The sequence below is a fragment of the Leptopilina heterotoma genome, unplaced genomic scaffold (genome assembly GCF_015476425.1).
Source record: "Leptopilina heterotoma isolate Lh14 unplaced genomic scaffold, ASM1547642v1 Lhet_214, whole genome shotgun sequence".
NCBI lineage: Eukaryota > Metazoa > Arthropoda > Insecta > Hymenoptera > Figitidae > Leptopilina > Leptopilina heterotoma.
Window position 1 is genome coordinate 422,318 of NW_025110932.1, and position 18,120 is coordinate 440,437.

Consider the following 18,120-nt stretch of genomic DNA (forward strand, 5'->3'; position numbering starts at 1 on the left):
AGCCGCGTGATAAATACGTTCTCGATCGGTCCACTTATCGAGGTTCTACCGTAAACCATGGCAGGATTTATTCAGGATTCCCAACAACAGAGACCTACGCGCTGTCAACGCTTCAACTAACAATAGAAACTCATCCTGCCTTTCTCTGTCAGACGATTGTTCAGCAGATGAGCGAGATAATCGTGATATAACCAGTGAAACACCAAGCACATAATAGTGATAATAGCAATGTTGAGCACTAAACATTTTACTTAATTCTTGCAGAAATCAACTGAAAAATGTCTGATTTTACATTATTTAGCATTGTTTCATCATATTTTATCAATTTCTCGAAAAATTTTCCTCCTAATCAAACGTTGATCGAAACCTGATCAAAGTCGCTCAGACTTTGGTCAACCAAATTTGCCAGGGATTTGGTCTAGTTTTTGACGCAAGGTATTATAGAAAAAAATATAATTGAACTTTTAGATAGCAGATGACGGGGCGTAAAGCTATTCCACATTTTCACAAGGAAAAAAAAGACGCACGGTCCTAGCGAAAACATGGACGCCATTTTCATACATGTCGAACAATTGCATGTCTTTACTCCCTTGTCGTCTGCTATCTGAAATTTTCGCTTTTGTGCCTCTGGAATGATAAACTAAATTTTTTCTATGTAATCTTAAATTGATAATTGAAGTAGCAATTTTTTATTTCAGTTTTTATTGCCGTAATTTCGTTTACCGTCTACTGCTGGCCGAGCAATCGACTTATACAAACGCACACCACATGCGTGCTTCTAGTTCTTGAATCAACTTTGTGATATTCAAGTTAATCCAGTGTCATCATCAGTGCAATGTGTGTTTTGCTTGAATTAAATTTCAATAAACGAATCATTCTAAAAAAATTAAATATTTTGAGAAAAGAAATGTGGAAAAATTCAAATTTTTCATAAAACAGTTTATTTTTTTAATGATTGCTTCTTTCAGAACAATACTTTTTTAATATTTCAAACATTTTTTCCAATAATTATTGTAATTTATTCAAAGAAATTATTAACATTTAATTATTCTCAATTTTAAAATATTATTCGTAGTTGATTATTTCCGTTTCAAAACACCGGGAAAAATTATATATTTAAAATACTTTTGTCCAGAATTTCATTTGACTAGGTTGGCACTGTAGTGACGCCGTCCAACTAGCAACCAACTTCACGCAATAGGTCCCAAGCCCCATTCCATTTTATGGACGACATGTTCAAAAATTTTCTTCTCCTGTCGCATTCTATCTTCATCCTCGAAATCCTCTTAAGTGTTAGTGTCTACAATAAAAAATTGTATTGAATTTTTATTGTGAATCAGTTATAAACTGATATTTAGTGAAATTAATGCTCATTACATGAAATATACGAAGTTGTGAGCGCGACAATTTTTGGAGACGCCACGGTTCATGGTTGGCAATAAAATCCAATGTGCTTGTCAATTTTTGAGTGTTTTTTGGGTGAAATAAGCATCTGCAGTACTCAGGAGCAAGGATTCTATCGATTTTTAACACGTGGTAAGAAATATTTTTCAGGATTGGTAAATATGGTTTCATTCCGGTGTGGCAAAAATTAGGTTAGGTTTCCTTCATTGGCCATGACAAAAGCACAGTGTTTGTGTTTTTGTCAAAGTTAGAATTTAACATTCAATAGTAATTTCATTTTGATTTTTCAATAATTATTAATATTTGATATAACAAGTCATACTTTAATCAATATTCTGTTTGAATTATATAATTGTTAAATATTTAAAAATTATTAGAAATAAAATTTCAGAAAATTTATTATTCATTAAAATAAAAATTTCTTCTTCAATTTAATGAATTTTTGAAAAAATTAATTTTTCAGAACAAAAAAAATTTCCCAATCGAAATAAATTATTATAATGAATAAACGAAAGATGAATAATACACTATATAAAAATTATTCATTAATTTAATTTGTATTAATTAAAAATATATAATTTCCTAATTATTTTGAAAAAATAGAATTGAATATATTTTTATAATTGTAAAAAATTTGTGAATTTTCCAAAATTTTTTGAAATTCTTTTCCAGTTGATTTACTTATATATTTCTTTTATTTTCATCAATAAAACTATTTTTCTGAATTTTTAAAATTCAAATGAACGAAGTATTTATTTTTGTGCTTTTATATTTTTTAAAAAATTACTAAACTAAAATAAAAATATTTGCAGTTGAACAAATGTTCAGTTGTAAAATGTGTTTTATTTAAAAAAGAAAGTAGTTGGATCATTTTGTTAAAAATTATTTTATTTACGAAAATCAATATTTTGTAAATAAAGTTGAAATTAATTAAAAGATGTAATAAAAATAGCGTCGTTCATTTGAAGGAATTCCAACACTGTAGGGAAATTAAAATTCGCTCCTAATCAGTATTCTGTTTGAAAATTTTTTTCTCGCAATTATTTAATTATTTATTTCAGTTTTACTACCGCAATTTTGTTTACCGTCTACTTTTGGAGCAAATGACTCTGATCATCTTTACCACATGCGTTGTTCAAATTCTGCAATTAACTTTAGGATATTTCAGTTGATCCAGTGTCACCATCAGTGTAAGGTATGTTGCTTAAATGTAGTCGCAACTAACAACTCTTTTTCGGAAATTAAATATTTTGGAAAATGAAATTTAAAAATTAATTTTGCAATAATTCAAATTTTTCATAAAATAGTTCATTTTTAAATGACTGCTTCCTTCAGATCAATACTTTTTGTAATATTTTAAACATTTTTTTTCAATAATTATTGCAATTTATTCAAAGAAATTATTAACATTTAATTAATTATTCGTATTGGATTATTTCCATTTCAAAACAGTCGGAAAAATTATTTATTTAAAATACCTTATTTTACGTGATGAAACTTTAACTTATTAAAATTTAGGATAAACTACATTCTTCATATTTAATCTTAAATTGATAATTGAAGTAGTAATTTCTTATTACAGTATTGCAGTCGCATTCTTGTTTACCGTCTACAGCTGTCCGAGCAATTGACTTCCGAACTCTACACCACATGCGTGCTTCCCGTTCTTGAATCAACTTTGTGATTCCAATTTGTAATCAGTGTCATCATCAGTGCAAGGTGTGTTTTTCTTGAATGTAATCGCAACTAACAACTCTTTTTCGGAAATTAAATATTTTGGAAAATAAAATTTTAAAAAATGCGAGAAAAATAAAAAATTCAAATTTTTCATAAAACAGTTTGTTTTTTTAATGATTGCTTCTTTCAGAACAATACTTTTTTTAATATTTTAAATATTTTCAATAATTATTGTAATTTATGCAAAGAAATTATTAACATTTGATTATACTCAATTTTAAAATATTATTCGTAGTTGATTATTTCGTTTCAAAACACTTTGAAAAATTATATAATTAAATACATTATTTTACTCGATGAAACTTTAGGTTTTTAAAATTTAGGATAAACTACATTCTTCCTATTTAATTTTAAATTGATAATTGAAGTAGCAATTTTTTATTTCAGTATTACCGTCGCAATTTCGTTTACCGTCTACCGCTGGTCGAACAATTGACTTCTGCAATCCACACCACATGCGTGCTTCCCGTTCTTGAATCAACTTTGTGATTCCAATTTGTAATCAGTGTCGTCATCAGTGCACGGTGTGTTTTGCTTGAATTCAATTTCAATAAACGAATCATTATAAAAAATCAAATATTTTCAGAAAAGAAATTGGAAAAAAAAATTTTGCAATAATTCAAGTTTTCATTAAAATAGTTTATTTCTTAAATGACTGCTTATGTGTGGCTTCGTCAAATGGTGCTTCCTTGGGGATTATTCCCTCATCGATGAGTCCCACGTTGAGAATATTTCGTTCACCATTGATGTCTCGCTCCCAGGTAGTGCGGCATTTGTTACACTGTCGAAATCTGTGTAGACTCTTGAATTTTATCACATCAAAGCAGCAGTTGCTGCACAGCGCAGTCGTGTGATACTCGTTTACTTTTACGAATTTTAAGCGTTTATCACCAAGTTGTTTTGCTCGATTAACAAACGTTCTCTTCAATTGGTTCAACGCTGTTACAACGTAGCCACGTGTAAAGTTTGGTAATGATGCTTTACCAAAAGCCACAAATCAAGGTTTTTCAAAAGTGTCTTCAATGAAGAAATTTACCAATTTTGCACATTCCTTCTGACGTGACACATATTTGTCCATTTTTAATCGCACCACACATTTTTGCTCGTGCAACTCTTGAAATCTTTGGAATAGATGCAGCTTATACTCGATGATTCTCTTGTAATCTCGCGGACTGGTATTTGAAAAATTGGCCATTTTTTCTCGATTTTCAAGCACGTACAGTTTGTAATATTTTTGAAGATCCAGACCAAATTCCTTTTTCCTTCCACTTCTTCTGAAATTATTCATCTGCCAACGAAAACTGCTGCTCTTTAAATAAATGTGATGATCCTTCAATTTGTTTTCCATTGACTGTTGTGCACCTCGAACTCTTCTTACACCGCCCAATGTCGCCTTCTTTTCGGGATCAAAACCATAAAAGACTTTGAAACGAGTTTCCAGAACAAGGTCTTCCTTTTTTCAACGGATTCCATTTTCAGAACATTAAATATTACTGAAGCATCGACGCCATTTGTCGTCATCACTTCAGCAAATGCACCATCTTTGCCCCTTTCCGTGCTGGAAATGTCAAAAATGTACTCCCATCTTTGAATTTTATTCTTGATTTGTAAAAATCGATTGATTTCTAATTCCTTGCAAGTTTTGGCCTCTTTGATTTGGCGTTTCTTCTGTTCAGAAGGAATTGACTGCTGCCTTATCTACAATTTTTTTTCACAAATACATCCTTATCGGCACCCCTCTTTAAGTCTTGCAGACATGTATTGGAATACAATACATGTGCAATGCCGAGTTGAGCTTGCGGTACAAGAACAAAATTGTGAATATTGTTATCGTGAAAATATTGTTGCATACGTAGCATGAATGGAATGAATTTTGTCCATTGAGAATTGCGATCATCGTCCTCGCCATCATCATTCACGTCTCGTTTCATGTCTCGAAAGTCCAACTCTTCTTGAGGATTCAGAAAATTATTATTAAATTCGGCAATGTCGCAAACATTTTTGATGAGAAGCTTTTCAACAACTTGAATAGCTTCTTCCCTCGTGCTAAGAGTGTTGCGAATCCTACTTGCAGAGCTCGACCACCTTATTTTTTTAGGCCATATCCTTTTTGTTCCCATGAGTTTTTGGATGTTTTCTTCTTTTTCGAGTTTTTCTCTTTGAAAAAACTTTCTCACGATGTGAATTGTCTCTGGCACAATGTTCTCTTCTTTCTTGAATTTTCAAAATTGAAATTTTTTTGGCAGTCCTACGATGATTTTCTTTTCTCGATGCTGCTGCTGCTTCAATCTTTTTTAGCTTGCGACGTCTTGCTTTGAATTTTTTGCGATTCTTTCGCTTCTTTTTATTACGTCTCTCTTGTTTTGCCATTTTTAAAATTCTCTCAGCTTCCGCATCATCATCATCAAGAGCATCCTTCACAATTTTCTCTTCTTTCGCGTCATCGGCAGCAGCAGGGTTTGAAGCATTATCTTTAGATGACAAAAGATGTTTAACCAATCTCGTCAATCTAGTTTCGAAATGTTTCAAGAAACTTGTTTTAAATTCCCGATTCATTTTACGGGCTTCTTCTTGAATAATGAACGTACGATATTCACAATCGTAAAGTGGCATATTGCCACGTGTCATTTTATATTCTTCGATTAGCGCTACAAACTGAGGATTTCGAACAACTTGAGTATTTATTTTTTTTTAACGCAACAAAGAGTTCTAAATAATTGGGACCATCGTTCGTCCACTTGTCAAGCAAATAATGATTTGTATCATGACAAAGAAACTGCAACGCCATCAAGGAGACTTCTATTCTCATTCTGGAAACTATTTTTGCATTTTTAATTATTCTCTCCTTTACGTCATTTGATTTACATATGGTGCCCAAAAATATTTTGACAGTCGACTTTCGAGTTCCCAATCGTTTGAGTCGCTTCCTTTTTCTTTTATCCATAGGAGGTTCTTTATCTTCCTCACTGTTTGCCGTCCTCTTTTTAGTAATTTTCTTTTTATTCTTTTCCAAAGAATCATCTTTCTTAGTCTTCTTTAAATTGGTATCCTTCTTATCTTTATCGGCACGACGTCGTTTCGCATTTTCCTTATTTTTATTCGTGCTATTCCCACATGCGGCAGTAGCAGGACATTTTGAAGAATTAGAAGTATTATTTAAAGAAGTACACGGAAAAGTTTTGGGGCGAGCAACTCTATTTGCTCTAGTAACGCTGCGCAACTTCACTTTGGTGCAGCAATAGTCGCAAAAAGATAGCGCAGCAGGCCAGCATTGGACGAGCTGCTCTACCAGTCGTGTATCTACCACTGACTTTCAGCGCAGCTCGTCCAACACTAGGTGAGCAACGTTCCCAGTAGAGAGAGAAGCTCACCCATTTACAAGGCGATATGCCTTCTCTCTTTTAGAAAACCTTCTCTACGCGCGGAGAACGCAGCTCGCCCGAAAACTTTTCCGTGTAGATGAAGAAGGTAGAAAATCTTGTAATGTTATTGGCTGCCTCTTTGGTTTCATTTTTTTGTCTCCAGACAAATACTCCAGACCGAAAAGAAAATTTAAAAATTTTAATCTTATTTAAAATTAAGAAATTTTAACCCTGAAATTTCTTTGAATAAATTACAATAATTATTTTAAAAAATGTTTAAATTCTTTAAAAAGTATTGTTCTGAAATAAGCAGTCATTAAAGAAATAAACTATTTTAATGAAAATTTGAATTATTGGAATTTTTTTTTTCAATTTCTTTTCTGAAAATATTTGATTTTTTAAAATGATTCGTTTATTAAAATTGAATGAGGATGAGTTTCTATTGTTAGTTGAAGCATTGACAGCGCGTAAGTCTCTGTTGTAGGGAATCCTGAATAACTTTTGATCTACCCAACACAATTTTTATCTATCTTTTAATTATATTTCCTTGTAATAGTTTACATCCATTTTTAATTCATATTTCTTTCTTATACCAGGGTGGTCACAAGTTTCAGTTTATCAATTTCCCTGAAAATTTACTGAAATTAAAATAAAAAAAAAATTAACGTCAAATCTGACGATTTTCCAAATAACAATATTGAAAATCGTTAGCTTTGACGTTGTAAACTTTAGTTGAATTTTTGTACAGAAAAATATGAAATTTAATAGATTAATAATTGTAACTCTGCTTTAGATATGGTAAAATTGAATTATCAAAGACACAGAGCGAAAATTAGTTTTATTAATAATTCTTGTCACTTTTTTCAAACTGTAATAACTTTCTAGACAAGAAATAGCATCGTTTGGATAATAATCTTAATAGATTTTCAGAAAAAAAAATTGTCATAAAAAATAGGATATATTTATACTTAAGTGTGAACAAAGCTTTTAACGAGCATAGCGTTAAATTTTCGACTGATCAAATAAAATGAAAGTGATGTAAAAAAATTTAATAGAGGCAGCTTAAAAAGGCTTTTTAGCTCGCGGCTATTTTAACCGTATGCATATTTTCAACGTACTTTTGTAATTGCAATTGGCAAAGAATAATTAAAATTTGTTCGCATTTACACTGCCTACTCTGCTTTGCAAGATTATTATTAACTTAAATAAAATGATTTTTCTCAAATAACTCTGAAATTCATCAAAGAGAGACAAATTTAGGGTCAAGATGTTTGTCTGGCTGTTTAGTTCAGTAACAGATTAAAGAAAAACTATGTTTTAAGGAAAACCATTCAATCATGTAATTAATAATTTTTTATAAAGATGTGCGTAAAAATACATAAATTAACATGAATTATAAGCTGGTCAATTTACCGGACAGCTTTTGACTGCCGGAAATACGAATACTATACAATTATAGTATTTGTATTTGTTTTTCTGGCTAACGACCGACAGTGATGCAAGTTGCGATGAAATTAATTCTGTTGGACGTTTGCAGGGGTTACCCACTGTACAAGAATATTTACGACACAAAATGTGCACACTCGATCCGCAATTGCCGTTTTATTTAACCAACGAGTGACTAATATCCCCAACCAGAAAATCGATTTTCTCGATAAATATTGTGTTTTGCAATTCGGAAAAGGACACCTGAGAATCCGGTCTCGATGTTAATTCATTTTATTTATTTCATTATTGGCTAATTTTTGCCATTTTTCTCCATATTTCAAATTTCTTTATTTTTATCCTAATATTTTCTTAAAAACAATTTTATCTAAAATTGGCTAAAAACCAAAATATGGGCACTGTATTTCTTATTAATATTTTTAATCAAGTTTCGGCAAACCCTCCAAAAACTGTTTATCCAATATCCACGTTAAAATAGATAACATAGGATACAGATCTAAAAGTTTTGAAGACAAAAGAGAAAATGGATCTTTGCGAAACAGTTGTATCGTGAACGATAAGCGGAAAGATTTAATAGCTTTTAGTAGTTACTGCGCTGAAAGTTTACTTTATTGATAGAATATTTCGTAAAAAAGGTCCAAGTCGCTATATTCCCTAAGGCTTCGAAAGCAAGGAAGTCACTTAAATACCGTGATTTTCCGATCGCGTGACTCGCCCCTTCCTATTCACGATAAGATTCAATTACCCCAAGATAGTAACGACTTCCATTATTGAAATTCGTTTCGGGATTGTCTTAGGCAAAAACCTAACCACGTCGGTAAATTGACTTGTAGGAGAAAAATCGATGCCATTTTTTATTTTACTGGCAGTCTTCAAACTGTGTGAAAATTTCCTCTGGTTATTGCGAAAATCAAGTGAGATTCGAAATTAATTCCTACCACAATTAATTATAATACTAGCTGACTTCTATCACTCATTTTTTTAAAAATAAAATTAGCAATTTTTAAAATAATTGAACTTAAAAATTTTTAAATCAATTTTTTTTTGATAAAAATAAAATATGTGAATTGGATAATGTAGTTTTAATATTATTATAATTACAATAATTATATTTTCTGACATGGGGAATTTTCATAAATAAATGAACTTCAAACGGTTACAATTTAAAATTTTATAAAATTTCAATGTTGAATGAATTTAATTAGAAATTTTAATGAACTCAGATTTTTGAATAGTTTTAATAATTAAAAATCTTCTAAAATTAACTAAACTTGTCAATATATATTTAATTAATTATTAAAAATAATGTATTTACAGACCACTTAAAAAATTGAATATTGAAGAAATTACAAATGATTTCAGAAATCCAATTATTTTCAAAAGTAATAAAATTCTTATCACAAAATTCAATTATGTTCAAAATTTACAAAAAAATCTCGACAAAATCCCAATTCTTATCTTTATAATAAATTTAATAAAATTAATTAAAATTTAATAAATTCTTCTTTAAAATTCAATTATTTTCAAAAATTTTCCTCATTTCAATGATTTCCTAATATTTACTGTTTTAATAAAATTACCCAAAAGAATTCAATTATTTAAAAACAAGTTTATTAAAATTGTACATAAACATTTAATTATTTTCATAAATAATAAAAATTTAACAGGAATTGAAATATTTACAAATTTCTAATAAGTTTCTGCTCAATAATTCAATTATTTTCAGAAATAATAAAACTCATGGCTGAATTTTAATTATTTTTAATACAATTTTTTAATGAATTTCTTGAAAACAGTAACTATTCTAAATTTTTTTTATTAAAATTCGTCAAAAGAATTCGTTCTAATAAGAATTCAATTATTTTCATAAATAATAAAATTTTTCATATAGGATTTAAATTATTTTTAATACCATTGTAAATAAATTCCTGAAAAATGTAATTATTTTCAAAGATTTTTTTGCAAGAATTCAATTACATTTCTCAAATAATAAAGTTCTTTGTTGAAATTAAAATATTTTCAAAATCTACAATTTTAATCAAATTTTTTAAATGAATTCAATTTAAAAAAAAATGTAATAAAACGCGTTGCAAGAATTCAATTATTCTTAGAAATGATAAAACTCATGGCAGAATTTTAATTATTTTTAATACAATTTTAATCAAATCCTTTGAAAAATGTAACTATTCTAAAATTTTTTATTAAAATTCGTCGAAAGAATTCAATTATTTAAAAATTTGTTAATAAGATATTAATTTGTTAATAAGAATTAAATTTTAAGAGACATTTAATTATTCAATAAATAAGTTACTTTTGTATTTAAATAATTGAGTTCTCGTAGAATTTTCTAATGAAAATTGATTTGAAAATGAATTTTAGTTTAAATTTGAGATAATAATAGAATATGAAAACAATTTTTAAGAAGTTACAGTATAACAATATTTCTAAAATATAAAATAATGATTTTAACACTGGATCCTCGGAGTAATCGTTATCTTTATGTTTTATAAAAATATTTTTAAAGTTGATTACTTTCAAAAAGGTTTGAATTTGAATATTTTAAAGAATTTTAATTCCTACGGAAAAATAAAAATAATTAAATATTTAAAAATTTAAAAAAGAAATTATTGTTTTCGAATAATTTTACAATAAAGATATTCGTAAATAAATTTAACAAAATATTTTTATCAATAACATTTTTTCCTTCATTTTCTAAAAATTCAAAAAGTTTCAGTTTCATTTTCAATTAAATTTTCTTGACAAATAAAATTTATAAACATTATTTTCCTTTATATTGAAAAAAACTTTGATTTTTATTAAAACAATTAAAATTAAGAAATAGAATTGATGCAAATTATTTCCTTATGAAAATTGAGAATTTTCTACAAAAATATTAAGAAATGGGAATATCTAAAGTTTTTCTTCCCAAAAGAAAAAAATAAGTTTGTATAAACAATATTGTTATTGAGAAATAAAAATTATGCATAAAATGGGTATATTTCCTACTTCTTAATCAAAATTTTTTAACAATTAACAATTTTTTAGTATTTTTTATAAATAAACAGAAGAATAATTTGCATAATAATTTAGATCAGTCAAACGAAATTTATTATAAAAAAAGCATTTAACAAACAAAATGAGTATATTTTTTATTTGTTAATCATAATTTTTTTTTAAATTTTCTAATTTGTAATACAATTTTATTATAAATCATGAAAAATACCTATATATTTTCGATTTGTCAAACAATATTTTTTAAAGAAGAAAAAAATAAAGGCATACACAGAAACTAACTTCAAACTGCGGGCAGAATGAATGAAAGAATACGGAGATTAATATAGTTAATAATTTGATTATTTATATAAGGGCAAATTTAACTACGTATAGTCACATTTTAACAGAAATATGCGAAACGTAGGATGAGGAATTGTATAAAATCGGTATGATTTAAAAAAAATTGGCATGCGGTTCTCTTGAAACAGAATGGAGGAGCGTAAAAGAATGTTCGTTGTTATGCATTTTAGAGTGATTTTTCAGAGTTTTGACGTGTGATTCCTCTGTGAAAGAGGTGCCCTGGGAAATAAGCTTCTGACTTTACTTCTTGACTGCGTTTTTCTTTAAGGCGAGAAGAGTAGGAATAAAGAAAGCGAGGCTGAAAGGACAGAATTGTAGTTGAGAATATCTAGTGGACAGATGCAATGCATTGTTTCTGCAGTCCTGTCACTCGCAAATGAGAAACTTGACTATATCTCGACAATTCGCATGCGTATAAAGCTTTTTCCTCGCCAAGTGGAATTGTATATTCTACATATCACACGTATTTCCACCATATAAATGTATATAGCATATTTATGTGAATACACACACAGGGACACAAACTGCACATTTTCTCCTGTGTATATATATCTAGTTCGTGACTTACAGCTGAAATACTCCATTCGTGTATGCAGTATTGACTCTACGTTTTGGGATTACTAATAAGTTGAACGAGATCGAAAGAAAATCGATGCTTATAGCGCTTTAGAAATATTTCATATCATCTAGAAGAAAGTTCACAAATTTTTCATTTTCGGAAACAAGAAAAGAAAGATAAATACAAATCATGATGAAGGTAAATTAAAATATATGCAGATTCATAACTTTAGAAACAATAATAATTATTAAAAAAAAGTCTTTCGGAATTCAAGAGTATGCTGTTAACGAGGAAGGGAAATAAAAGGAAGAAAACGCAAGGCATTACCGGACTAATGAAAGATAAACTCCGTTAACGTTCCAATAACATCTCATCGGTTTTTTTTGCATACATATAGCAACAATTATTACGCTAACGAACCACCACCTAACCCTGTTTTAAAGTTAAAATATCTGTTCTATTACAAAAACATCCGCTCTTCAAAGTTACGACATTTCAATCGTTTCCACGAGTCTCAATAGCCAGATTGTTCGGCGAGGTAAAATTTATTTTCAGAGAATTGTACATGTACATATATATTGGCTAACAAACAACCGTAATACATCTCTTAATTGGTTTTTTGTTATTCTTAACGAATCAATTAATTTTCCTCCATCTCTTTATATAAAGTTTCCGTTGCAATTATATTCCAGAGTGAGAATTGAACCAGATTGTAAATCAATTTTATGATACACAATGGAAGATGTTCCCGGCTTCATTATAAAACTGTTTTTCAAATATTTTCAAAAAAAAAAAAAAAATGAAAATAGACTCGATAAAACTACAAACATAATTTATTTCTTAACTCTTGAGCTCGGAAGCTTAAGAATAAATTAAAATGGTCGCATAAAAACTGAAAATCTTTTCTAGGCCACTAAACAGCGATTTCGATCTATCGGGATCGCGAGGGTCACTCCTTTCAAGAAGCACAAATAGGTTTATTTTTCCCCAATACTCTTTCAGAATCTGAAATTTTATTGAAAATTCTATTTATAAATAAAATTCAATTTTGTGGAAGGTTTTCAAAAATCATAAATCTACTCATCTTGGCCAGGGTCGTTTTTACTCTTATCTATGTACATTTCAAAAATTCATTCATTGAAAAATTGTCATGAAAACTAAGAAAAAAATTATCTAAAGATTTAGTGTCTAAAAGAAATTCATTCAGTGTTTATAAGAAAAACTTTTCTGTAAGAATTTTTACCAACCTATCAATAGTCGGTTGGTTAAAGTATACGATTGAGGAAAAAATATTTCCGACAAGAAATATTTATACTTTATAGTTTTGTAAAGTTGTAACAAGTGCTAACTGCCAACAAACATTTGGTAAATTTTCTATCGCAATTTAATAGTTAACGTCTGTATTTTATGTTTACCGTCGCGTTTTGTTTGCTAATGATATTGAGCTTTAACAGGAACTGATGTATTGGAAATATTCCTTGTCTGTTATCGGGACAAATTGTCATATACCCATCTGTGTGTTTTATTTGTTTAGCGTGCGTCTGAATTGCATGCGGGAAACATGGTAATTTGTACACATTCAGACTGGCTAGATATTTTTCGTTTTATGTTTATCTACTTTTTTTTACACGATTTCTTTGAATTTATTTGCAATTTTAAAAAGCAACGTCCTTTATGTCTGCACATATGTCAATTTACTATTTATTTTCTTTTTTAGATATCAAGAAATGGTCAATAAAGCTAATAATAAAAGTAATATAAAATTTGTATTCTTTTCTATTATCGGTTCTTTCGCATATTGATTGCAATTCATATATATGTCTAATATTCGGCATTCTTTTCGTAATACTCGTGGTGTTGAATTTCTTCCTCGGTGATTGAATGAGAGACTAAAAATTCCTGGTCTTCGTGTGTCATTCTGATTCTTTGTGATTGTCTCTTTTGTAACCAGAATTCGTAAAAACTTCCAAACGCAATTCCTTTTGTCATAGGTATGTTCTGTCTGTCCACAATTGTAACATGATACCGTACTTATTGTTGCAGGTCTGTAAAGCTGACTGAACCACTTTTATAAAAATGAATTTTCATTATGCCGTTAATTATAGTGTTCATTTTGTGCTAATTTTGTACCATATTGACAAATTTAGTGCTGAATGTTTATTTAAAAAAACACTGGTTCTGCTGAGTGAACGTTTCGCTGACCTGACTGATACAAAAAACGAGTTAAAAGCGTAAAAAAGCGTAAAAAAGCGTTTTTTAAACTTCACCCTATGGTAAAAAAATTACCCTGACCACTAGCAAAAAAACTACTTTGGACACTTTTTACAATGAAGAGTATAAAGTAAATAATATTTGAAGCAGTATCGAGAATCGAAATTCTGAAAACATAACTTCTTTTCCCCTTGCTCGAAAATGAAGATTGATATGCTTCAATTGACTGAAAATCATAAATTCTTCCACTTAACTCGTTTGCCAGAAGGCCTTGAAATTCAAGTAGGAAATCAGAGAATAGTGAATAACTTCCGTGTAAGCGACGACAGGACGAAGGTAGAGATAATCTAAGCTTGGGGATGATGGAGTGGTGGCAGGTTGGGCAGTACGTGATGGATGAATGGAACACATTTAACACTGGGTGAAATGCCACCTTCACCCTAATACTACCTTATTATCAAGGAAGGAGTAGTTTAACAATTACATAAATTCGTCGCTATTAGAGAATTGAAATCTAGACGATTAAAAATTCAAAATAAAAATTTTTTTCTTCACGCAGTGAAATTTAAAAAAATTTTTTGAAAAAGAAAAACATTTTTTTTTTAATGCAAATCTACATTCTTGTGAATGTCGAGAATGTGAATTTTGGAGGTGGCCAGTGGGAAGAGTGTTAGGGTCAAAAACGAGGAGTTTTGCAAGCTATATAAATGTGGAGGGATAGTAGTCAACGTGCTTGTGGCAACTCCTGCGGCTCACAGTGCTATAAATTCGTTTTAAAAAACGCTTTTGTTCCTGGTTCTCAGTATGTGCGTGTATTGTGCGTACGTGTTACCGTGCGGTGTACGCGTCCAACAAAGAATAAATTAAATCAGGCATAAATTACAACCTGAATTCTATGGCATTTTTCTCTATCGCAAAAACCGTGGACGACGACAAAAAGAAAGTCACGATATAATAACAAGGGGTTCACGATTTGAAACCGCAATAAATTTTTCAACCCTCCATTTTCAATTTTCATTTATATAATTCAAAATGAATTTTCATAAATTCACCGCGTCTATGTTTAGTAAATCTGAAAATAGCATTTACCAAGTGATTGACAAATAATAATTAAATTCTGTCTCTTTAATAACAAACCGTGTATTAATATCTAATTTGTTTAATTCCACAGTTTGTTAAAATTTTCAATTAATTTGTATATAGATTAGTCATTATAATAAACATGTAAATTAAATTACGTTCACGTGTTGTCAGATTGATGGAAAATTATCTTGAAAATGGGTTTTAATAATAATTAGAGATTTTCATTAAAATTCACAATAATTATTTAATAAATTACTTGTTACTGATAATAGAATTTATACGTTCGGTAATTGATTCAGGAGATTATAAAACAAAAAACTATTTTTTATTAATTATCCCTAAAATTTCAGTTGATTTTCGAAGGCTCAGAAAGGATATTTTTAATAATTTGTATAACCAAATTAAATTTTTATCAAATTAATCCTTTCAAATGTGTATTACAAAAAAAAACTGTTTATTATTTAAAAAAGGTTCCATTTTTCCACTGTCTTAGAGATTATTTTTTCAATTACTCAATTTTCATCCCTTTGATTACTTGGTCGTAAAATAGGTTATTTTCACAATGAATCCGAATGTTTTTTCATATTTCACTGAAAATTACAGAGGCTTGAAAACCAGTGTAAGCTAACAGCTGTAATTTTATTACAAAGTAGAGTTTGAATTTAAAAATTGTACCATATATCTATTTTTAAAAATTAAGTAATACACAACGTAGAAACGTTTTAAATTTAAAATATACCGAAGGATTAAAATTCAAATGTTAATTATAAACAGCGAGAAGGAAGAGAAATAATTCCCAAACTCATTTACTTTATATAATCCGCTAAACTGAAATAATTTATTAAAAAATAAAATTATTATTCGAACGGATGTTAATTTTCACTTGAAATGTACATTTAACGAATTTTCTAACTTTTTAAAGACAGGATTAGTTTTATTTAACTTGGTTTAAGTAAAACAATTAAAATAATTCTAATAGTCAAAATTCTTGAAAGTACTTATGCCTGACACTCTCGCAGTAATCCGTTGGCAATATATAGCTCTTGGATTTTATGCAAATATTCCGCATACGTTGGGCAAGGGATGTTGGAATACTATAGTACAGTAGCACCACGACGATATTAAATTTGCAGTGAAGCGTGGTAAATAAAATAAAAACCTTAGGGATTTGCTCGTTCTACTCTTCGTGAGTATTATTTATTCGACTCGATTTTGCGTTCTCGCGTGAAGCCCGGTTTGTTGTACACAAACGAATATATAGATAGTTTTATTTATACATATGCCAAGAGCAAATAACGATTTTCACTTCCGCCCCTAATGAACATTCGACAAAATCAAGTTAAAAAATAAATAAAGCAAAAAAAGATATTTTTTCTTGTTGCAAATCTGGATAGAATATGTAAAATTGTTAAAAATATTTTTCTATATTTTCACGTTGACTTTCTGATCTTGTAATAAATTTTCAATATATTCTCCCCTATTCATACTGGACAATAATTTTTCGCAATTTTTACAGCTTACGACTGTCTTTTATTACTCTTTTGGTGAAATTTTCGTAAGCACAAGTTAGAAAGTAGTACGAAAGTAAAGTATCATGAGTCCATAATATGTAAAGCAGGTGACGTAGTATCGAGCCGTGGTGTGGGTATCATTTTCACCGCGTCCCAGGGTAAAATCTCATCAAACTTGAGAACGCTATTCCACTATCAAAAGTTAAAGTCGTCCACTTCCTCGCTTTCGCCTCACACTTTTTCTCTCTTTAACTTGGCAAATTTTTTTTTCCTCTGCGGCAACCAAACAAGTGGAAAAGTCGAGACAGAAAAGACGGAACTTTGGGCCAACAAGCCGCCCTTGTCTCATGGGGTTGAAAAGTGCCTCAGGGGAAATAATACGTGAGCAGCCTTTCTCCCACCTCAGCACCTTTATTCCCCACTCCCCCCCTTTCCTTGCGCCACACTAAAGTTTCGCTTGGCGCAAAATAACATGAATTCACTGCTCGGAAAATTTAAAGTCAACGAGGCGTTATTGTTTTTCGACCATCTTCCACAATTCCTTGACACATTTTATCGTAAACAATTGCAATAGAAATTTATTTTGAGAAAGGTTCAAATGTACCTTGGAAAATGAAAAACTTTTCTTTTCAATTTTACAAAGGAAAAGTAAAAGAAAAGTCAATTTATATACTGAAAATTAGTAGTATAAAAATAGTTATGTCTCACTAAAATCATTTTAGGTGTATAACTGAGCTAAATAAAATATTTTTGTTGTCTCTGAATTACTCTAAAAACATTTTAAATAACTTTTTTTTAATTTTTAGTAATTTCTTGAAGTTATAGAGAAAAATAAAAATTCGAATTTTTAAAAATTTTGTTTTTGAATACTCACATTTGCTTGACATGATTTACGTGCATCGAACATTTCTACTGATGGTGTTGTACAAAAACAAATAAACCACACTAGGTATTAGAAAATGTTTTTGTTTTTACATTCACAAAAAAGTAATAAAATGGTGACATATGTAACGCAAGAATTTTATTTTCTTGTCAAGAAAAAAATCTATTTTCGTTTTTAAAAATCCTATTCTCTTATAGAAATATTATAAAGCGTTTGATATACCAAATTAATTAGATAATTTAGTAAAATGAACAATTTAAAATAATTTAAATAATTTAAAGTAAGTACAATTAAAATTTTTAAAAATGAAAGAATAGTCAAAAAATTAAATATTATTTTTTGACAAATTATTCGAACAGTTTTTTGATTATCAGCTCAGAATTTTACCCAAACAGTCTGAAGGAACGAGATTTTTATCTGTTTATCGAAAATAATTGTTTACTTTTATTAAACAAGAGAATTTTAATTCAAAAAGTGGAAATTTTTTTTATGAACAAACACTTATTATCGGTTGACATGTTCTGAACGTTGACCATGAGACTTTCAACGTCCCCTGCGGGAGACTGAGTC

The 18,120-nt window shown here is 29.2% G+C and overlaps 3 protein-coding genes across 3 annotated transcripts in view; 2 read left to right on the forward strand and 1 right to left on the reverse strand.

Moving 5' to 3' along the window:
- The window catches only part of LOC122501751 (semaphorin-2A), a 335,557-nt gene that overhangs the window by 263,578 nt on the left and 53,859 nt on the right, over nt 1-18,120 (reverse strand). The window lies entirely within an intron of this gene.
- Nucleotides 1-18,120, forward strand: part of LOC122501755 (trypsin-like) — a 162,490-nt gene that overhangs the window by 53,528 nt on the left and 90,842 nt on the right. The window lies entirely within an intron of this gene.
- Nucleotides 1,179-3,769, forward strand: LOC122501756. The gene is made up of 4 exons (XM_043611475.1): nt 1,179-1,536; nt 2,466-2,599; nt 2,987-3,123; nt 3,529-3,769. The coding sequence occupies exons 1-3, from the start codon at nt 1,449-1,451 to the stop codon at nt 3,086-3,088; spliced, it is 324 nt and encodes a 107-aa protein (XP_043467410.1). The 5' UTR covers nt 1,179-1,448; the 3' UTR covers nt 3,089-3,123; nt 3,529-3,769.